Source organism: Ranitomeya imitator, chromosome 3 (assembly GCF_032444005.1).
Source record: "Ranitomeya imitator isolate aRanImi1 chromosome 3, aRanImi1.pri, whole genome shotgun sequence".
In the NCBI taxonomy this organism is placed as follows: Eukaryota; Metazoa; Chordata; class Amphibia; order Anura; family Dendrobatidae; genus Ranitomeya; species Ranitomeya imitator.
This window is the reverse complement of record NC_091284.1, coordinates 427659175-427683264: the sequence shown is the minus strand read 5'-3', so window position 1 is coordinate 427683264 and position 24090 is coordinate 427659175. Positions and strand designations below refer to the sequence as shown.

General features: G+C 42.6%; 1 protein-coding gene across 5 annotated transcripts in view; it reads right to left on the bottom strand.

Annotated features, from left to right (window-relative positions):
• Positions 1–4101: 4101 nt before the first annotated feature.
• ALDH3A2 (aldehyde dehydrogenase 3 family member A2) overlaps positions 4102–24090 on the bottom strand; it is a 97662-nt gene continuing 77673 nt past the window's right edge. For 2 of the 5 annotated variants that reach the window (XM_069757239.1, XM_069757240.1), the window contains exons 10-13: positions 18136–18235; positions 15182–15417; positions 9314–9416; positions 7506–7593 (exon numbers count right to left, since the gene is read on the bottom strand). In XM_069757239.1, coding sequence (XP_069613340.1) covers positions 9351–9416; positions 15182–15417; positions 18136–18235 — 402 coding nt within the window. In that variant the 3' untranslated portion in view covers positions 7506–7593; positions 9314–9350. Of the gene's footprint in view, positions 7594–9313; positions 9417–15181; positions 15418–18135; positions 18236–24090 lie in introns of all 5 variants that reach the window. The other 3 variants (XM_069757242.1, XM_069757241.1, XM_069757243.1) reach the window with 2 other exon arrangements.

Genomic DNA, 24090 nt, shown 5'->3' with positions numbered 1-24090 from the left:
CGGGGATCTCAGGGAAGCCCGCAGGGAGCCCCCTCCCTGCGCGATGCTTCCCTATGCTGCCGGAACACTGCGATCATCTTTGATTGCAGTGTGCCAGGGGTTAATAAGCCAGGGGCGGTCTGTGACTGCTCCTGGCACATAGTGCTGGATGTCAGCTGCGATAGTCAGCTGACACCTGGCCGCGATCGGCCGCGCTCCCCCCGTGAGCGCGGCCGATCGCTATGACGTACTATCCCATCGAGGGTCAGATAGGCCCAGGTCACCTCGACGGGATAATACGTCTAAGGTCAGAGAGGGGATAAGGCTGCCGTCACACTAGCAGTATTTGACATCAGTATTTGTAAGCCAAAACCAGGAGTGGAACAAATAGAGGAAAAGTATAATAGAAACATACGCACCACTTCTGTATTTATCATCCACTCCTGGTTTTGGCTTACAAATACTGATGTAAAATACTGACCAAATACTGCTAGTGTGACGGCAGCCTCAGGAAAAGTTTGTCTTTGTTTTAGCAGATAACTATCTATATCTATATATCTATCTAGATCTCTCTATCTCTCTATATACAGTGGGGCAAAAAAGTATTTAGTCAGTCAGCAATAGTGCAAGTTCCACCACTTAAAAAGATGAGAGGCGTCTGTAATTTACATCATAGGTAGACCTCAACTATGGGAGACAAACTGAGAAAAAAAAAATCCAGAAAATCACATTGTCTGTTTTTTTATCATTTTTTTTGCATATTATGGTGGAAAATAAGTATTTGGTCAGAAACAAACAATCAAGATTTCTGTCTCTCACAGACCTGTAACTTCTTCTTTAAGAGTCTCCTCTTTCCTCCACTCATTACCTGTAGTAATGGCACCTGTTTAAACTTGTTATCAGTATAAAAAGACACCTATGCACACCCTCAAACAGTCTGACTCCAAACTCCACTATGGTGAAGACCAAAGAGCTGTGGAAGGACACCAGAAACTAAATTGTAGCCCTGCACCAGGCTGGGAAGACTGAATCTGCAATAGCCAACCAGCTTGGAGTGAAGAAATCAACAGTGGGAGCAATAATTAGAAAATGGAAGACATACAAGACCACTGATAATCTCCCTCGATCTGGGGCTCCACGCAAAATCCCACCCCGTGGGGTCAGAATGATCACAAGAACGGTGAGCAAAAATCCCAGAACCACGCGGGGGGACCTAGTTAATGAACTGCAGAGAGCTGGGACCAATGTAACAAGGCCTACCATAAGTAACACACTACGCCACCATGGACTCAGATCCTGAAGTGCCAGACGTGTCCCACTGCTTAAGCCAGTACATGTCCGGGCCCGTCTGAAGTTTGCTAGAGAGCATTTGGATGATCCAGAGGAGTTTTGGGAGAATGTCCTATGGTCTGATGAAACCAAACTGGAACTGTTTGGTAGAAACACAACTTGTCGTGTTTGGAGGAAAAAGAATACTGAGTTGCATCCATCAAACACCATACCTACTGTAAAGCATGGTGGTGGAAACATCATGCTTTGGCGCTGTTTCTCTGCAAAGGGGCCAGGACGACTGATCCAGGTACATGAAAGAATGAATGGGGCCATGTATCGTGAGATTTTGAGTGCAAACCTCCTTCCATCAGCAAGGGCATTGAAGATGAAACATGGCTGGGTCTTTCAACATGACAATGATCCAAAGCACACCGCCAGGGCAACGAAGGAGTGGCTTCATAAGAAGCATTTCAAGGTCCTGGAGTGGCCTAGCCAGTCTCCAGATCTCAACCCTATAGAAAACCTTTGGAGGGAGTTGAAAGTCCGTGTTGCCAAGCGAAAAGCCAAAAACATCACTGCTCTAGAGGAGATCTGCATGGAGGAATGGGCCAACATACCAACAACAGTGTGTGGCAACCTTGTGAAGACTTACAGAAAACGTTTGACCTCTGTCATTGCCAACAAAGGATATATTACAAAGTATTGAGATGAAATTTTGTTTCTGACCAAATACTTATTTTCCACCATAATATGCAAATAAAATGTTAAAAAAACAGACAATGTGATTTTCTGGATTTTTTTTTCTCAGTTTGTCTCCCATAGTTGAGGTCTACCTATGATGTAAATTACAGGCCTCTCTCATCTTTTTAAGTGGTGGAACTTGCACTATTGCTGACTGACTAAATACTTTTTTGCCCCACTGTATAATTATGTTGTATCACCTAAGAAATACACTTTTCACTCTGTTTCATTGCAGCCATTTGGTAAATTCAAAAAAGTTTTTTTTTTTCTCATTAATGTACACTCTGCACCCCATCTTGACTGAAAAAAACAAACTGATTTTTAATAAACTTGCAAAAATTACTACATAAGAAAAACATATCACATGGCATCCACAGTGCCTCCCCATCTGCCTCATTATAGGGAATCTTCCACTGGGGGTTCCATCTGAAATCACGTATTTCAGGGATGTACAAGGAAACCCAGATACAAGCACTCCGTGCAGGATAAATGTGCGCCGAACCTTACTGCGAGCTTTGGGAGGCAGCATGAACAAATCAAAAGCAAGTGAAAAATTGGTTTTAAATATTTTTTTCATCCTCCTGATTAGACAACTTTATTCTTCGGGTTGGTGCAATTACCAGTTATGACTTCTATTGTTTAAGATTACTGTACTTAATTTTATTATGTATACCCCTCCTTACATGTAAAGCATCATGGAATAAATGGCGCTATAACAATAAATAATAATAATAATGCAGTTATACCAGATTTATAACTTTTTTATATTAGGCTGCTGTGAAAGCTGTATTTTTTCCATATTTTGGCCAACAGAGTCATGTTAGGGCTTGTTTTTTGCGGGTTGAGTTGATGTTTTTATTGGTACAATTTTTGGTCTCTCTATCGCTGCCCATTCCGTTTTTTGGGATGCAGAATGAACAAAAACAACAATTCAGGATTTTTTCCACATTTGGTAAGATTGGTAAGGTAGCTTTATTCTTTGGGTCAGTACAATTACAGCGATACCATACTTATATACCGTATTTTCTGGTGTAAAAGACGACTGGGCGTATAAGACGACCCCCAACTTTTCCATATAAAATATGGAATTTGGGATATGCCCGCCGTATAAGACGGGGTGCATCTTATACGGCGTGTGGTTCCCAGGGTCTGGAGGAGAGGAGACTCTCCTTCAGGCCCTGGGATCCATATTCATGTAAAAAATAAAGAATAAAAATAAACATGGATATACTCACCCTCGGACGGCCCCTGGCTCACAGCGCTGCTAGCGTCTGCTTCCGTTCCTAAGAATGCAGAGAGTGAAGGACCTTTGATGACGTCGCGGTCAGGTGAGTGCTGCACTGCGCAAGGTCTAAGGGGCTTGACATAGCCTGGTGACCTGGAAGTCGTTATGACGATATCGGGCTCCCCTGGGGGCGCCGATCGATGGGCAGAGGAGGCTCCCTCCCTCTGCTTTCTAAGTGCTGCAATCAATATTGATATGGGGTTAAACTGCCAGAAGCAGTGCAGGCACCGCTCCTGGCATTAAGAGCCGGGTGTCAGATGTGATAACAACTGATCAACTGGCGGCGATCGTGCGCGCACAGCTTCTATGTGCGCAAAATCACCATGACGTACCCAGTACGTCCAAGGTCAGGAGGCACTTACCAACCAGGACGTACTGGGTACGTCCAAGGTTGGGAAGAAATTACTAATATTATCAAATACCTCAAATTAAACTAAATTTCTAATTTGAGGTATTTGATAATATTAGTATAGTTCTTCAGGTTCGCCATGTCGATTACCTCGTGTAGGGCATTGCAATAGCTTAGGTATCCATGGTTACAACCACTCTTAGTGGCAGTTAGACGCTTAGTGGTCGTAACCATGGATACCTAAGCTACTGCAATGCCCTACATGAGGTAAGTGGCATAGCAAATCAGAAGAACTATACTCAATTTCTAATTGGAGTTATTTGCTAATATTATTCCACCTACTACATATATTGAGATAGGATCTGGGAATACCCCTTCAAACTCTGGCAACCCTCACTGACATTAAATAACCTTTATAAATGTGGAAATTGCATTACAGCACCCAGCTCATTATGAAGCACAAATGACAACACTCTTCTTCAGTTATGTAACAACTTTACTTGTAAATGTTATCGTTTCAAACATTTCGTCAGAATAGTAAACAGTTTTGAAGCTAAAAAGAAAAAAAAAGTATGCATTTAATTAGGAAAATCCATTTAATCTGATGTGCAAATTAATAAGAAAGTAACTTTAGAGGTCATTACAGTGCAAAACTAATTTTATAAAAAATCACCAATCTCAACAGTGTCAGGCTGTATTATAAAAGATAAAACACGGTGTACTTCTATTGGTGTATACTGCACAGTGAAGGAAATTATTTGATCCCTTTCTGATTTTGTAAGTTTGCCCACTGACAAAGACATGAACTGTCTATAATTTTAAGGGTAGGTGAATTTTAACATTGAGAGATAGAATATCAAAAATAAAATCCAGAAAATCACATTGTATAAATTTTCTCACTGCAAAATGCAAATAAATTTGTATTAGTATTTGATCCCCTACCAACCATTAACGCTATGTGCACATGCTGCGGATCCGCAGCGGTTTTCCATGAGTTTACTTTACCATGTAAACCTATGGAAAACAAAATCCGCAGTGCACATGCAGCGGAAACGTTGCGTTGTTTATTCCGCAGCATGTCAATTCTTGGTGCGGATTCCGCTGTGGGTTACACCTGCTCCATAATGTAAAAAACCGCAGGTGGAATCAGCACAAAAACCGCAGTAATTCCGCAGGTAATCCGCAGTGCGGTTTACCTGCGGATTTACAAAAAAAAGGTGCGGAAAAATCCGCAGAGATCCAACCTACGTGTGCACATACCCTACGAGTTCCGGCTCCTACAGACCAATTAGACGCTCCTAATCAACTCGTTACCTGCATTAAAAACAGCTGTCTTACATAGTCACTTTTATAAGGCCGGAGTCACACTACAGCGAGATACGGCTGAGTCTCGCAGGCTAAAACCAAGCTCTGGCACTCCGGAGCAGAGCGTGCGGCTCCATGTATTGCTATGCGGCTGCACGCTCCGCTCTGGAGTGCCAGAGCTTGGTTTTAACCTGCGAGACTCGGCCGTATCTCGCTGTGTGTGATCCCGGCCTAAAAGACTCTTGTCCACAGACTCAATTACTCACTCAGACTCTAACCTCTACAACATGGGCAAGACCAAAGATCTTTATAAGGATGTCAGGGACAAGATCATAGACCTGCACTAAGCTAGAATGGGCTACAAAACCATAAGTAAGACGCTGGGTGAGAAGGAGACAACTGTTGGTGCAATAGTAAGAAAATGAAAGAAATACAAAATGACTGTCAATAGACATCGATCTGGGGCACCATGCAAAATCTCACCTCATAGGGTATCCTTGATCATGAGGAAGGTGAGAGATCAGCCTAAAACTACACGGGGGAAACTGGTTAATGATCTCAAGGCAGCTAGGATAACAGTTACCAAGAAAACCATTGGTAACACATTACGCCGTAAAGGTTTAAAATACTGCAGTGCCCGCAAAGTCCCCCTGCTCAAGAAGGCACATGTGCAGGGCCGACTGAAGTTAGTGTTTGCCAATGAACACCTGGATGATTCTATGAGTGACTGGGAGAAGGTGCTGTGGTCAGATGTGACAAAAATTGAGCTCTTTGACATTAACTCAAGTCGCCGTGTTTGGAGGAAAAGAAATGCTGCCTATGACCCAAAGAACACATCCCCACTGTCAAGCATGGAGGTAGAAACATTATGTTTTGGGGATGCTTCTCTGCTAAGGGCACAGGACTACTTCACCGTATCAACTGGAGAATGGATGGAGCCATGTACTGTAAAATCCCGAGTGACAACCTCCTTCTTAATCCCATAAAATACTCAAAATTATAATGATTTAGAGATGATCTGCAAAGCGGAGTGGACCAAAATTCCTCCTGACATGTGCGCAAACCTCATCAACAACTACAAAAAACGTCTAACTGCTGTGCTTGCCAACAAGGGTTTTGCCACCAAGTATTAAGTCTCGTTTGCCAGAGGAATCAAATACTTATTTCTTACTGCAAAATGCACATAAATTTATATAATTTATACAATGTGATTTTATTTTTGACATGCTATCAATGTTAAAATTAACCTACCCTTAAAATTATAGACTGTTCATGTCTTTGTCAGTGGGCAAACTTACAAAATCAGCAAGGGATAAAATAATTATTTCCTTCACTGTAATTCCCTATAGGCTTCTGCTTTTTAAGGGGAATGTGTGATCAATGGACGAGATAGATCAAGACCTCTTCCACCAAAAAGGTGCTGCCCTCTCACTCTTATCCTCATGATGGACCACTATTGGATATCTGGATGGCTTTGTGCAGGGAAAACTGATGCAGCGATCTGTGGTGTACCAGAGATCGGATGCCCACCAGTCATACACAGTGTTGACATATCCTACTGATCTGCCATCACTTTTCAAGATAGGAATAACTCTTTACAAATAAAATTCATTAAACTCATAGTCAGTGTTGATATGTTTCTTGCTTCATTAAAAATTAATATTTTTCCAGACTCGTAGATTTTAATGAATAACTGCAAGAATCATTTTCCATATCTTCCTTTCCTGTGATGGTAAAAATGTATAACCATTATGTTACTGATATAGGAAAGATAATAATTGAAGTATTTACGGTTAGTAAACTGAACCATCCTATTCAGTTTATATAGGAAGCAAATTATATAGAATGGAATGATGCAGAAATACGGGTAGCAAGCAGTGAGCCCCTTTTTTATCAGTTACATAATATCCAGAGTATCACAATGCTAAAAAAAATAGCCAAGAAGGCAGCTGAATGGGCGATATTAAATCCACTAGCTCAATAATAAGGAATCTAATGGATGTCCTGATATTACCAATCTTTCAAAAAGTTGTTCCCATTTCAGAACTGTATGCCAAAGTCGTCTGATAGATTCAGGTCCTTTTAGGATGTCCTTCTACACCAAGTACGGGGCCCCTATGCTGCTGTCTCAATGAGAAGGTTAATGCGCAGACAGCTTGCCTTTTACATTAATGCGAGTTCTGAAAATAGCTGAGCACTATTGCCATCTACTCTATCCTTTCACAGCAGAGCTGGTAATACAGCAGCTATAGAAGGCATGAGGCCCCCCTCATACACAGACTAAAGTTGGCCAAACCCGCCAATATTGAAGTGTTCGATCAACAGTCTAACGTGTATGGTGGTCTCCGACAGAAGATCATCAAGGAAGAGAAGGATCTGGCATGTCTGACTATGGCCATCTGGCAGTAGGTCTATCATATAGAACATTGGAGCGCTAAACCAGCTGAGCACTATTGTAGATGGGTGAGATGGCTGCTGGCTGAACAATGGATCACCTCATTGTGTGTCCGACAGCCATTCAATGTGTATTTTAGATTTGTGCCGATGCAGAAGACATTTGTACATACAATAGAAGTAAAGGTGCTTATACAATGCATAGACTTTTAATGGGAAACAACCAGGAACAGCGAATTTGGATACCAGGCTCCCATCTTTAGATCACCTGTAAAATAAAAGTACCTTATTTTAGAAAGATATTACATGAAAACCTGATTGATTATAACATGATGTCGATCACCTTCTCAGATGCTCAGAGATAATTTTGCATTTCTATTTTTGCAATTAGAAAAAAAAAAATCCTTCATCTTTAAATTAAGTTCTAGGAAAAAAGTGAACTATTTTGGAGCAATACTTTGTTTATAGGAGTTAAGGTGGTTTTCTGGATTTATTGCGATAAAGCTAGAGCAGTGTAAATTTGAGAACAAAATATCCAACATCTCTGGAGCTTTGGGTGGCTCAGGCCGTTTTAAATGCAGCATTTGCGCTAGATGTTAACAACTCAAGAAAAGTACGGTATATGTGATTTCATAAAACCTCATACCCACTGTGTGTTTTGAAACGTTGAACTTATAGAGCAGATTAAGGTGTTTACACGAGAATCCTCGAGTAAAACACCTCAAAGTCCTAATATTCTTGTGCAACTCGGAAGTTGTGTAAAAACATTGCGACTTTTTGCAGAGTTATCAGATCACAAGTTGACCCAACTGCAAATAGCTATGCTAAAATGATTCACTTAATCTGCAACTTACTGGAATAGAATACAAATGGATGAACATAAGTTACTTTTCTGCTTTAAGGTACCGTCACACTAAAGCGACGCTGCAGCGATACCGACAACGATGTCGATCGCTGCAGCGTGGCTGTTTGGTCGCTGGAGAGCTGTCACACAGACCGCTCTCCAGCGACCAACGATCCCGAGGTCCCCGGTAACCAGGGTAAACATCGGGTTACTAAGCGCAGGGCCGCGCTTAGTAACCCGATGTTTACCGTGGTTACCAGCGTAAACGTTAAAAAAACAAACACTACATACTCACCTTCAGCTGTCTGTCCTCCGGCGCTGTGCTTCTTTCCTCTGCACTGTCAGCCGGAAAGGAGAGCGGTGACGTCACCGCTGTGCTTTCCGGCTGGCCGGTGCTGACACAGGATGCAGGAGGAGTGCAGAGAAGCAGAGCGCCGGGGACAGACAGCTGAAGGTAAGTATGTACTGTTTGTTTTTTTAACGTTTACGCTGGTAACCAGGGTAAACATCGGGTTACTAAGTGCGGCCCTGCGCTTAGTAACCCGATGTATACCCTGGTTACCAGTGAAGACATCGCTGAATCGGCGTCACACACGCCGATCCAGCGATGTCAGCGGGAGATCCAGCGACGAAATAAAGTTCTGGACTTTCCCCAGCGACCAACGATCTCCCAGCAGGGGCCTGATCGTTGGTCGCGGTCACACATAACGATTTCCTTAACGATATCGTTGCTACGTCACAAAAAGCAACGATATCGTTATGTGTGACGGTACCTTTAGTGTTGTGCTATAGAGGTTGGAAATTTGTCACTTTATGTATGAGATATACATGAATACAGAAGGGTTTGAAAGGTCATTGTTCCTTTATATATTGTCTTTATAAATACAGAAATAATGTTAATGACTTTCTACCTTTGAAAAATGTGGTAATAAATACAGTTCTACAAAATCTGCAGATTGTAAAAACACAAAACTCGTACAGCTAAACTGATGAAGAACAAAAAAAAAATAAAAAAAAAATAAGTTTTTCTTCTAAACTAAGGATGGCAAATTGTTTATAGCCCAGTTTATCATTTCAACATGTTCTCAATGAGTTCGTACTCCACAATGAAATGCTATGTAACCACAGATGTGGATTTGGATACCTTGCTGTAAATGTGCCCGTCGCTCTCTGCAATCTACTTAAAGCAGTCTGTGAAAAGCCAACGCAAGCTGCAGCCCTTTGCCTGCCAGTAGTCTACGGTATTTCTGGGGCAAAATAAAGAAAAAAATATATATTTTCTGTAGTAAAAAGGAATATGGTCATATTATACAAAAATGCCTCATGTTCCTTGTAACGTGAAGCATGCTACATGCAGACGGATTGAAGGGCAAGCCATAAAAAAATAAGGATCAGAAAACGGGGCCGTAATGGGCATTTATGCTACTGACAAGAGATTTTAATTCAGCTGACAAACAAAAAGACTCGTATGTAGACTTCGCGCACACGAATGAATATTTATTTTTATTTTTTTTTAAGGAAAATCATTACTGGTCATAAGACCAGTCCATGACACTCCAGAGTTAACTGGACTCAATGAATGGTATCCTGCTAAAGTGTTAACTCTTTTGGGGACGTGGACACTAAGAAAAGATCTGGGCCTCCTGCACTCGGCCATTTTTGTCATACGAGTGCTGTCATTTTTTATTTTTTTTTAAATGGATAACACAGACACATTATAGACTATGGGCCAGATTCACCACCAGTATTATGATGCAAAAAGCACGTAATTTTGACTCAGTTGGTGGCTGCATTACAATGATGCGACTTTTAGCGTTCTTACACCATTTACGCCCAACTCCAACAAAGTGGACAGAGCAGATGTCGGACAGGGGCGTGGAAACCGCTGCTCATTATATTCATGATGAGTGGTGGGGTTTGCTACGCCAGAAATCTTACTTACAAGGATTCTAGCCCATACTCATCATGACCTGTGTAAATAACGCCAGTCTTTATGTACCAAGCCCTATGGGTTTTTTTCATAATTCCATTTTTTTTTCTACAAACCTGTTTAGCATTTGCTTTTTTTCCACAACAAGTCTTTCTTTGTTTGAGTGAATTTTTTTAAAGACATGTGAAGGGTTTTTTTTACGTCAGAAAAATAAGGCCCGATTCATGAAGGTGTTACTAGTTTTCTATGACTAACGGGATAGCAAACATTTGAGCAATCATAGTTCCTTCTAGCTGTCCTTATTTCTTGGTGATCTATCAAATGTATGTGAGCATAAAGTGTTTCACAAAAAGGAAGAACGTAAGAGACTGCAGCCTTGTACTACACAGAAGGTTGCGTTTCTGACCATGGAGATACAAAGCCCGCATAGCAGCTGTAGACCCAAGATAATGTGAAATGGGTAATTAAGAGCAAGTACAACATTAACTACAATTAATAGAAAAGTATTGGAGCAATTAAAAACACAAGATTGTGAGTGTGGACATGGCCTTCAAAATATAGCGCGATCTGATTTGCAGCTTCAGAAAGTTCTACATGTTGTAGGCCAGGCCTGCACAACATACACATGCGGCCCACTGAAGGACATTGTGCGGCCCGCAGAGCTGTCCGGGAGACGCAGCTCCATTCTGCATATATTCAAATGTATTTGCATCTAAAAGACTGTTGCGCTGAAACTGGGGCAGAGCAGAGAAGAGCGAGTCAGCCCAGACATGCAGTGGTGTGAGGACGTCAGCCAACTACTGAACTCATGATACTATTGAAAGGGGGAGGATGAAGCAGGTACCACTGGTAAGCGCTCCAAGAGGAGCCGAACATGAAATGTGGTTTGATTTTAGGGGAGGGTGTCGGGGAAGGGAAGGGTTTACTGCAAGGATAATGGAGCACATTATGGGGCAACTGAAGGATTCTAAAAGGGGGCATAGCGAAGAGCAATGGGGATATTATGGAGTGAGGCATTGTGAGTGAGATATCGACCGGGGCAGTTTTGGGTGATATTTTGGGCAGGAAGTATGGGGAGCGGCAATTATTTATTCAGGACCACAGCATGGGAGATATTTTGATTTATAGGGCAGTATAATGATACTTTTATTATTTTTAAGGGCATTATGCTGCTGAAGACTGAAGAGGGAAATTGGCAGAGGTGAGCTTTGGGCATGGAATCTCATCATGGTGTCTGGACAAAATAGAGAAGAAAAGAATGAGAACAACTCTAATCAGAGAAGAAGTCGTCTACAAGGTGTAAATGTTTGTGATATGGACTAGGTCTCATCAGTACTATGGTTCCTGTGTGGTCCACAGTCTGATGATGACTGATCACAACAACTCCCAGTATCTCCTTCTCATTATTGAGGACACACTGGGAATTATAGGTTAATGTGATACAATTGTTTATAGAGCGGACCTGAAATTGCAGTTGATCACTGTACTAATCTTGGTGCTATATACATGTGCCAATGGTTGCTGCCGCATACATGGATACGTAAAAACTTAAAAATCCACGAGATTTGAGATTATAAGGAGGATTTGGCGAGTTTTGGGGGGTTTTGTGGAGCAAAAACTCTCCATATCCTCCTCAAATACTCAAATCTTGTTTCTGGTGATGTACAGGTGCTGCTCACAAAATTAGAATATCATCAAAAAATGTATTTCAGTTCTTCAATACAAAAAGTGAAACTCATTATATAGAGTCATTACAAAAGGAGTTATCTATTTCAAGCGTTTATTTCTGTTAATGTTGATGATTATGGCTTACAGCCAATGAAAACCCAAAAGTCATTATCTCAGTAAATTAGAATACTTTATAACACCAGCTTGAAAAATGATTTTAAAATGCGAAATGTTGGCCTACTGAAATGTATATTCAGTAAATGCACTCAATACTTGGTCGGGGCTCCTTTTGCATCAATTACTGCATCAATGCGGTGTGGCATGGAGGCAATCAGCCTGGGGCACTGCTAAGGTGTTATGTAAGCCCAGGTTGCTTTGATAGCAGCCTTCAGCTCATCTACATTGTTGGCTCTGGTGTCGATCATCTTCCTCTTGACAATACCCCATAGATTCTCTATGGAGTTAAGGTCAGGCGAGGACAGTGATACTGTTGTTTTTAAGCCAGGTACTGGTACTTTTCGCAGTGTAGATCGGTGCCAAGTCCTGCTGGAGAATGAAATTTCCAACTCTAAAAAGCTTGAAGTGCTCTAAAGTTTCCTGGTAGACAGCTGCGCTGACTTTAGTCTTGATAAAACACAGTGGACCTACACCAGCAGATGACATGGCTCCCCAAACCATCACTGATTGTGGAAACTCCACACTAGATCACAAGCAGCTTGGATTGTGTGCTTCTCCACTCTTCCTCCAGACTCAAATACAAAATTTACTTTCATCTGCAACCACCACCTTGGACCACTAAGCAACAGTCCAGTTCTTTTACTCTTTGGCCCAGGTAAGACGCTTGTGGCGTTGTCTATTGGTCATGAGTGGCTTGACACAAGGAATGCGACACTTGTAGCCCATGTCCTGGATATGTCTATATGTGGTGGCTCTTGAAGCAATGACTCCAGCAGCAGTCCACTCCTTGTGAATCTCCCCAAAATTTTTGAATGGCCCTTTCTTAACAATCCGTTCAAGGCTGTGGTTATCCTGGTTGCTTGTGCACCTTTTTCTACCACACTTTTTTTTCCCTCTCAACTTTCATTAATATGTTCGGATACAGCACTCTGAACAGCCAGCTTCTTTAGCAGAGACCTTTTCTGGCTTACCCTCCTTGTGGAGTGTGTCAATGACTGCCTTCTGGACATCTGTTAAGTCAGCAGTCTTCCCCATGATTGTGGAGCCTACTTAGACTAAAAGGTACCTTCACACTGAGCGACGCTGCAGCGATCCAGACAACGATCCGGATCGCCGCAGCGTCGCTGTATGGTCGCTGGAGAGCTGTCACACACAGCTCTCCAGCGACCAACGATGCCGGTAACCAGGGTAAACATCGGGTTACTAAGCGCAGGGCCGCGCTTAGTAACCCGATGTTTACCCTGGTTACCAGCATAAAAGTAAAAAAAAAAAAAAAAAAACACTTCATACTTACCTTCCGCTGTCTGTCCCTCGGCACTCTGCTTCTCTGCCCTGTGTAAGCACAGCGGCCGGAAAGCAGAGCGGTGACGTCACCGCTGTGCTTTCCGGCCGCTGTGCTTACACTGTGCAGAGAAGCAGAGCGCCGAGGGACAGACAGCGGAAGGTAAGTATGAAGGGTTTTTTTTTTTTTACTTTTACGCTGGTAACCAGGGTAAACATCGGGTTACTAAGCGCGGCCCTGCGCTTAGTAACCTGATGTTTACCCTGGTTACCAGCGAAGACATCGCTGAATCGGCGTCACACACGCCGATTCAGCGATGTCTGCAGGGAGTCCAGCGACGAAATAAAGTGCTGGACTTTCTGCAGCGACCAACGACATCACAGCAGGATCCTGATCGCTGCTGCGTGTCAAACTGAACGATATCGCTAGCCAGGACGCTGCAACGTCACGGATCGCTAGGGATATCGTTCAGTGTGAAGGTACCTTAAGGGACCTTTTTAAATGCTTAGGAAGCCTTTGCAGGTGTTTTTTGTTATTTATTCTAACTTAATTAGATAATGACTGTTGGGTTTTCATTGGCTGTAAGCCATAATCATCAACATTAACAAAAAAACACTTGAATAGATCACTCGGTTTGTAATTACTTTATATCATATAGGAGTTTCACTTTTTGTATTGAAGAACTGAAATTACATTTTCGATGATATTCTAATTTTGTGAGAAGCACCTGTATTAATATACGGATGGTGGTTCTGGTGATGTACTCATGTAATTAGCCCTTTACTTTTTTTTTTTTTTTTTTTTTTTTAACAGCCCTTGGGATTAGTTCAGTATGGTAATGTGGCCCTTGGACAGAATAATGTTGTGCACTCCTGTTGTAGACAGAACAGAGGAAATGCAACATTAAACAATAACTGAAGCAACTATAGCATATTGGTCAATTTTCCAATAAGCACTATGTCAGCTAGGACACAGGTATTAATCTGGGCATACACATTGAATAAATGTATCAAGGTTTGACTGTGGGATAGCAAATGTTCATCTATACTGACCCTCAGGCTAAGGGTCTCTGGCTATTCCTATCCCCAGGATTACTCCTGAAGGTGGGGATGCCTGGGTGTCGTTCCTTACTGTGCTTCTAAGCAGCACTAGTCTGTGCAGTGTATGTGGGGAATACAAACAAGACAGGGCAAAATGGAAGCGCAATTACAGAATTCACTCGGGGAAATACACAAAGGAATATGAAAAGTGTAAAACCTGCAAAGCAACAAAGTAATATAAAGGGTTAACCAAACACCACTTGCAACAACTTTGGAAATAACCACTAATGGCCAGGACTTGTCAACCTCTCCAGACCAGGATAGAGAAACTATTGCTGGCATTACCTCTAAGGCAGGCCCAACTTAAATAGAGAAAGGTCAGACATAGCTGGTTCTCCTGCGGCATGTGACCAAAGGAATCAACAACCTCAGACCAGCAAGGATTCAATTCCTTCTAACCTGCCTAAGAGCTGCAGCTCTAAGAGTCGATGCTCTAGTCACCCTGTGCTGATCATAGCCATCAATGGAGTTACAAGCAGGAATGCAAGGATCAGTGAAATCCACAGACCCATACACCACCATGACAGTTGGTGATCTTTGAGAAAACCTCCTTGTTACAAAATCTTTGTGGCCAACAAGCTTGATTGTTATAGCCCTAAAGAAAAAGGGAACTATAACCTTTTTATTTGCTGGTACAGATTTGTTGAAAAGTAAATACTTGTGTAATAATGGAAGACGGATGGAGAAAATTGGAAGCCTTTTGAGATCATTGTTAATTTCACGATTTTAGAAGTGGAGTAGGCTATATAGTTTTCAGTAATAGCCTGTTAGGTAATAGGACAGGAGCCTTTTATGTACAGTAAAAGTGTTCCTTCTAAGCTACTGTATACCAACACAATATGCATAAAAGCTCACCTTCAAAATCAAAGCTGTTACTACAGCGATAATAGGCAGGAGCACAAGACCCAGCTTCTTCTTGTTCAGTTTGCTCAGCATCAAAAACTTAGTCCAATCCAGTTTCTTTTGGGTGTAAGGGGGATACCGGAGTTTGTTTGCACCTTCCATTGATAAGGACTTGATAAGGCACGCCCGTTTATGAGAGAAAGTATCAAATGTATGTTTGCCATGGTAGGCACCAATGCCACTGTGTCCTACAAGTGTTTGAATAATAATAATAAAAAAGATTTAGATGAAAACTTAGCAATTTTTAACTGCAAAATCCATTAGTTTATGACAGCAACATATGAAGATTTACATGGGCATATCATTTTCCTTCAGCGAGCTCTAATCAGCACTCGTCTGCTTGGACTTACATTTAGACATCATCGGCAATAGCTACATGTGAATGGTTAGGACAAAGGTTAATCTCTATACAGTCTCAGTATTGTAACTAGAACATCCCCAGTTTACCCACATGCTTAATGTGCTGATGATGATTTTTATGCTTCTGATTATTTTGCTTGATCAGGTGGAAACATTTACATCAGGAGCAGTCATCGTTCCAATCGCTTTCTATCTTAGTTTGTCAATAGACTTGCAAGCAAAATGTTGTTCAGCTGTTATAGAGCAGCAATGCCAAAGAGTTGTGCGCTTAGACACGCAAGGGTTTGTGCACACAACATCTTTTAGATGCCGGCATACCTGACCTTTGTCCAAACAGAACTTTTTGACTACATATGGGATATCGCCGCGCTCATAAGAATGTGGGTAACTAATTGTTGGGTCCACTTTTTGGTGTAATTTGACAGACCTGAGAAATTCACGTCTAAAACAAGATTTTTGTGTGTTTTCAGTATGACGACCTAATGTTACCAAATTCTGTGCAGTACCTGAGGGCTCAAATTTCTCAATATACCCCTAGATAAAATCTTTGAGGGGTGTAGTTTCCAAAATGAGGTCAGTTGTGGGGGTTTCCACTGTTTAGGCCCATCAGGGGCTCTCCAAACCCTATATGGCGTCCGTTCTCAATTCCAGCCAATTTTGAGATCAAAAAGTCAAACATCCGAGCTCTGCCATACACTCAAACAGTGGTTCACCCCCCACATGTGGGGTATCAGTGTACTCAGGACAAATTGCACAACAACTTTTGGGTCCAGTTTCTCCTGTTACCCTTCGGAAAATATAAAAACTGTGCTCCCTCCCTTCTGAGCTCTGCCGTGTGCCCAAACTGTGTTTTTTCCCCACATATAAGGTATTAGAGTGTTCAGGAGAAACTGCACAACAAATATTGTGGCTTATTTTCTCTTTTAACACTAGTGAAATAAAAATGGTTCTGAAGTAAAATGTTTGTGAAAAGAATTAAATGTTCATTTTTTTCCTTCCATGTTCATTCAGTTCCCATGAAGCAAGTGAAGGGTTAATAAACTGGTTTTGAGCACCCTGAAGGGTGGAGTTTTTAGAATAGTGTCACTTTTGGGTATTTTCTGTCAAGTAGACCCCCTCAAAGTGACTTCAAATGTGAGGTGGTCGTTAAAGGGAACCTGTCACCCTCCCCTGGCGTTTTTAACTAAAAAAAGAGCCACCTTGTGCAGCACTAATGCTGCATTCTGTGAAGGTGGCTTTTTTTGGGGTCCCTTTCAATGCTGCAATGTTACTTTTTAGAATTTGCCCGCCATACCTATAGTCTGTCCGAGGGGCATGTCTTTTCCCCCCCGGACACAAACTCCTCCCAGCCATCACCTCAGCCCCTCTGTGCGCCAGGCGCCGCCTCCTCTGCCTTCATTAATGTCCCCGGCGCCAGCGCTGTAAGTTCTTTTTTTGGGCATGCGCAGTTTGCTCATATCACATGATGTAATCATTCTCGCGCCTGGGTGTACCCATGGCCCGAGATCCCGCCCCGCAGTGTGAATAAATCAGAGCCAAAAAAAAAAAAGAGCCATCTTCACAGAAAGCAGCATTAGTGCTGCACAAGGTGGCTCTTTTAGCTAAAAACGCCAGTGGAGGGGTGACAGGTTCCCTTTATAAAAAAACAAAAAACTTATTAATTATTTTGTGTGACATATCTCTGATTTAAGGGTATAAAAATTCAAATTTTGAAAACTGCAAAAAAAAAAATTGCTTTTTTGCTAGGGTCACTAAATGCTAAAACTGACCTGCCATTTTGATTCTCCAGGTCATTACGAGTTCATAGACACCAAACATGTCTAGGTTATTTTTTATCTCAGTGGTAAAAAAAAAAACTCCAAACTTTGCTTAAAAAAAAAAAAATTGTGCAATTTTCCAATACCTATAGCTTCTCTATTTTTTGTGATCTGGGGTCGGCTGAGGGCTTATTTTTTGTGTGCCGAGCTGACGTTTTTAATTATACCATTTTGGTTCAGATACGTTCTTTTGATCGCAGGTTATTGCATTTTAATGCAATGTATCGGCGACCCAAAAAAATGTAATTCTGGTGTTTCTAATTTTGCCATGTTTCAATAGCCACCACGGGAGGCTAGAAGCTGGCACAAACTCGATCGGCTCTGCTACATAGGACCGAAGCTCACATCGCTCCTATGTAGCAGAATTACAGGCTTGCTATGAGCGCCGACCACAGGGTGGCGCTCACAGCCATCCGGCATCAACAGCTATAGAGGTTTTCAATAGACCTCTGGTTGTCATTCCGACGCATCACTGACCCCCGATCACGTGACGGAGGTCAGCGATGCGCTCATTTCCGGCCCGATGATTAATAGCGGCAGGTGGATCGCTATTCCACCCACCGCTATTGCGGGCACATGCCAGATGTTCCGGCTCACCGCCAGAGCCCGCATCAAAGCGGGAATTCTGACCTCGGACGTACTATCATGTCCGAGGTCAGAAAGGGGTTAAACTGTGTTAATAGACTATAGGTTATATGATTTTTTCCTGTATTTTTAGCTTATACTTACCAACACCTCCAAAAGGTAATTCTTTGACTGTGAAATGCATTATAACATCATTACCAGTGACTCCTCCACTTGATGTCTGAGAAATCATCTTTTTTATTATCTGAAATATAAAAGGTTAATGAGTGGATATTATTGTATCAATAAAAGAAAATCTACAAGAATAAGACCTACCTCAGACATGATTATAGTGACATAGTAATTGTTAAACTGACTATAATCTAGTCTGGTACGACAGTAAACTGGATATGGCACAAAGTTCTGATTTTGCACACGAAATGAGAAGTGAAGTCCATTTTGTAAAACGTAAGACCCTGTTAAGGTTTATTATCTTGCCTCTGTTCGATGTGCATTTTAGAAAAAGCTCTCAACGCATATATTATCCCCTCTTCAAGCCATTTTCTTTTTTTCCCGTGCCTTCTTCCAAGAGACATAACTAGTTTATATTTTCATCAATATACCCGTCTGAGGGCTTGATTTTATGAGGGAGGAGTTGTACTTTGGAATGACACCACTGACTTTACCATATAGTGTACTGGAAAAGGAGAAAAAAAAATTCAAAATGTGGTGAAATTGCAAAAAAATAAAAAGTGCAATTCCACAATTTTTTTTTTTTAAATTTATTTTCAATTTTTACTACATGGTAGAACTGACCTGCCATTAGGATTCCCCAGATCAGTGCGAGTACGCAGATACCAAACATGTATAGTTTATTTGTATTTAATTGGTGAAAAAAAAACCCCCCCGAAATTTGTATGAAAGAGTTTTTGCGTTTGTCCCCATATTACGAGACCTGTGTGATGGCTTATCTTTTGTGCACGGAGTTGACATTTTTATTGATACCAATTTTGGGGGTAGATACGATGTTTTTGATTGCCTGTTAGGCTTCTTTCACACTTCCGCTTTTACAATCTGAACAGGATCCGTCAAAATGTTGAAATGACGGATCCAGTGGAGATTGTAAAAAACAGGTGCACTGGGCCCGTTTTTCTGACGGACACGTCGAGGCTATGTGCACCTGTTATGTATGTGCCCGCTGCAGCATCAATAGTAAAAAAAAGAGGGAGAGCAAGCGAGAGAGAATTTCCCTGACTGGAAATTCTTCCACGCATGCGCAATTTTAAAAGACGGAACCCGTCGCTGGATTCCTGCTTTTGACAGTCAGTGACGGATCCTGCGCCCATAGGCTTCCATAATAGCCAACGACAGGCAACGCAGGACCCGTCACTGAGCGATTTTCCGACGTGCAGAAAAAACGTTCCTCTGAATGTTTTATCTGGCCGTCGGACAGCGATTTTCCGACGGCTCCAGTGCACGACGGATGAAACGGATGGCCATCCGTTACAATCCGGCGCCAATACAAGTCTATGGGAAAAAACAGGATCCAGCAGAAAAATTTGCTTGATCCGGTTTTAAAAAAACAAAACAAAAAAACGACGAATTTCGACGGGAGCTCAAAGACGAAAGTGTGAAAGAGGCCCTAGTGTAATGTTATGGCGACCCAAAAACAGGATTCTGGCATTTTGATTTTTTTTCCTTGTTACGCTGTTTATTAATCTGATTTTATATTTTGATAGATCAGACAATTCTGAAAGCAGCAATATTAAATATGGGTATTTATTTTAATTATTTTATTTTCAATAGGGCAAAAAGGGGGCGATTTGACCTTGTGTTTTCTTAAACTTTGTTTTTCTTTTTACTGTACTTAATAGTCTCCTTAGGAGTTGATGTTCGATCGCTTGTGCTATACGTAGTGCTATGTATAGCAGAAATCACAATCTATGAATGCAGACCACAAGCCAGTCTTCACAGGAGTATCGATATGACAGGTACGGGGGCCTTTGGCAGACCCTCAGCTGTCATGACAACCCATTAGCGCCCCGCAATCATGCGACAGGGTGCTGAAGAACGTCTGGATTGACGTGATTAGATTACCTGCCATGTGCGGGGAAAGATGCGGGCTCAGAGTTGGAGCCCGCATTAAAATCAGAGACACGACATATGAAGTCATATCTTGTGAAGGGGTTAAAATGTTACCATCATTTTAAATCTATTTTTTTCATAACTCAATAGTGTGCATGAACGTATAACATTTTGCAATATATCTTATCAAAGTAATCTACTTCTTTCTCCTAATGGACTGATCATTCATCTTCAACATGCTCAATTCACAGGTAAATTCTGTATCCAGTGAATAATGACTCTTATTACTGAGATAGAAGGCAGCTGGTGCTCATGAAGTTCTATGGAGAGTGCAGGTGGGAGTATGTGGGAAGAGCTAGAGACAGGTCATTCTGCTGTAATTTCTCCTGAAAGGGCATGTTCACACTGAGCTTTCTGAAGCTGATCCGCTTCAAAATCCACTTCAAATAGCTGGGATAGATGCCTAAAATTGTCATCTGTTATCCATAGCCTATAATGACATCAGTTTAACCTATAAGTCATAAAAAGCTCACACCATAAGACTAGTGCAAGACATAATTAAAAAACAGTATAGTACATGAAGACAAATACCGTATATACTTGAGTATAAGCCGAGAATTTCAGCCCATTTTTTTAGGCTGAAATTGCCCCTTTCAACTTATACTCGAGTCATACCCAGGGGACGGCAGGGGAGGGGGAGCAGCAGCTGTCTAATAATACTCACCTGCGGGGGGCGTGGCCTAGCATGCTATGTGAGCGCACATGTGTCGGGTCTCTCTCCCCACACCACTCGCAAAACTAACCCTTGGAGGCGCCGCCGAACGCCGAAATCGGGCAGGACAGTGCCGCAAGACCCCGGTGAGCGGAGACCACCCAGAATTGCGAGGGGTGAAGACCGGCGATGCCACGCCGTAAACAGTCGGCGCCTGCGGTAGACGCGAAAATCCAAGATGGCGCCGTGGCAGAGGAGGAGGCGTCCAGAGCTGGTGATTCATACCGCCGGAGGCTGGAAGTAATTGCCCGGCTGGAGCGGTTCGCCCGCACAGAGGAGGGGGGTGACCTGCTGCTGGATGCAGATGTTGAGGGACCTGGAGAGAAGGGAGCCCCGAAGAGGCAGAGGAGAGGTGGGGAGGACGGTCTCAGTGCGGTGGAGGAGCAGCGATCCCCGCTGAAGGAGCAGCAAGCGCATGGTGCTGACAATATGACGCCTGCTGCTAGTCCAGCGCATGCTAATGATTCTGCTGATGTGGAGCAGTTAAATTCAGAGGAACCAACGCTGCAAAACATTTTCTCTGTTATATTCTGTAAATCCGCTTTGGCCGCATTAATCCTAAGGGTGGATGACTTAAAAGCTGAAATTAAGTCCCTTAACTCTGCCATGCGTAAGGTGGAGAAAAGAGTTGAGGCGGTGGAGGAACGTGTGGGCAGCGTGGAGGACCAAACAAACAAACTGTTACAAAGAGAAAAGAAATATATCCAACGTATTGCAGAATTGGAATTTAAAACAGATGACTTGGAAAACCGCTCCCGAAGGAACAATCTACGAATAATTGGGGTGCCAGAAAGTGGAAGGGAATAACCCCACTGAATATATTGAGACATGGCTTAAAAATTCGGTGGGCGGCGATGACCTCACCAATCACTTCGCGGTGGAGAGGGCTCATAGAGTCCCCACTCTGCCCCTGCCGCCTGGATCTGCTCCTCGTGCTATACTGGCTAAAATTTTGAACTACCGGGATCGAGAAACCCTACTATGGAAAGCTAGGATCAGTGATGGTCTAAGTATAAATGGAAATCGGATCTCAATCTATCCGGATTATTCGGCGTCGGTGCAAAAACTCAGATTGAAGTTAAGCGACGGCTCCGAGACATGGACTTGAAATATTCGATGCTCTACCCGGCTAAGCTCAGGGTGGTTGCGCTGTACCGTGTACACTTTTTCCAAAGTCCGGAGGAGGCTATGCAATGGCTGGATACCAATGCTAAGAAAATCGGCACTGAACAGAACCGTTGAGAACGATATTGAGGATCCGTAATTTTGCTGGTTTTTCCACTTATTGATCTTTTGATCGTGCTTTGTGGTTATCAGATAGAACGCACCCAAATGTCAAGTATTGTGTTCGGCGGCGCAATGAATAGTTCATTTCAGTTGCGGTGGGAGGGGGAGAGATGGACGGTAAAGGGCATAGTTCTACGTTGATATCAAGTGCTCTCAGTTCTCGTATAGTGAAAGAAAGTTCGGTTTATTTGAATTCTATTGAGTTTTTGATGGAGGGAGTTGAGACGGTTCAGGGGAAGGGAGGGGGGTATTGGCGGAGACCTGGGGGAGACTTTTCACTTATTGTCTTTCTTTGAGGAAATGGGAGGTGATGTTAATATATTAAGTTGGAATGTCAGGGGGTTAGCGGATGCTACTAAGCGAACAGCAATATTTCAGTACTTGTTGAAACAGAGGCCCTCGGTGATATGCTTGCAAGAGACCCATCTGGTGGAAGAAAAGGTTGATATGCTGCAGAAGCGTTGGGTGCGCAGGGCGTATCACTCGACGTTCTCTAATTATGCAAGAGGGGTGTCAATTTTAATTCATATGAATACCCCATTTGAAGAGATTGAGGTTAAAATTGATAAAGACGGTCAATTTATCTTTTTAGTGTGTTAAATTTTCAATCGGTTGATCTGCATAGCTTCATTATATATACCCCCGCCATACTCTGGTAGGAAAATTCAGGAAATATTGGAGTCTATGAGAGGATGGGATGGGGTTCCCCTTCTTGTGGTTGGAGATGTGAACAATATAATTAATGACCACAGGGACAAGAGTAATCACACAGTGCTGCGCAGAAACGGTAATGATACTCCTTTTGGAAGCTATCTTAGAGAAATAAGGTGGATTTACTTATGGCGGGTACGCAATGTTAACAAATTCTTATTCCTGTTGTTCAACTACTTACGGCTCTATGTCACGAATCGATGTCGCCCTGGGGAATAATGAGATGAACGAACTGCTATGTGGGGTGGAATATAGTCCCAGGATTTTATCAGATCATTGCCCAATTCTGGTATCTCTGAACTTGTCAGATGGGGCTGGATCGGGGAGGACGGGATGGAAAATTCACCCCTCCTGGTTACAGCTCTTGGACATGGAAAGGGTGGGGACAGAGATTGAGGAGTTTTTTTTAAGATCAATGAAGGTAGTGCAGAAAGTCATGTAGTATGGGACACCGTGAAAGCGTATTTAAGAGGAATTTTGTTTCGGGACATCTCAAGACATAAGACGAAGACTAGAGCACAGGACCAAGCTGTCTTGGAGGAACTGAGGGCAGCCGAGGTAGCATTGGGTGCCCAGCGCACTAAGGAGTCTCAGAACCGTATGAGGGTGGCTCAGCAGGGGGCCAATCAGTTATATCTGAGAAAGGCAGAGAGGTTGAGGGCTTTTCAAAAAGAATTTTTCTACTCAGAGGGGGAAAAGGTGGGGCATCTACTTTCAGTGAGGGGTTCCTCACATGTATACTCAATAAAAACAGACGAGGGAAAGGTGGTTACTCAGGGGGAGCAAATTTTGGAAGCATTTAGAAAATTCTATGGGGAGTTATATACTTCTAGTGTAAAGAAAGGGTCAGAGGACATGACCAGGTACTTGGAGGGGATTGATTTGCCCAGGCTGAGCAGAGAGGAATGTGAGTGGTTGGATGAGCCGATTGGGGAGGAGGAATTGGGGGCTGCCTTGGCGGGTGTTGTGGGGGCAGGGCTCCGGGGGCGGATGGTATTCCAGCCGAGGTCTATAGGATTTTGAAAGATACTTTATTGACCAAATTGGCTGGGGTGTATAATAGTTAGTTGGAGAGGGGGGAGTTGCCTTTGTCAATGAGAGAGGCCATTGTGGTGGTCATCCCTAAGGCCGACAAGGACTTACAGTTACCAGAATCCTATAGACCAATCTCACTTTTGACGGCTGACAAAGATTTTGGCAAAAGCCTTGGCAAACAGGCTGAATCGGGTGATTGACAAACTAGTCCACCCGGATCAGTCAGGCTT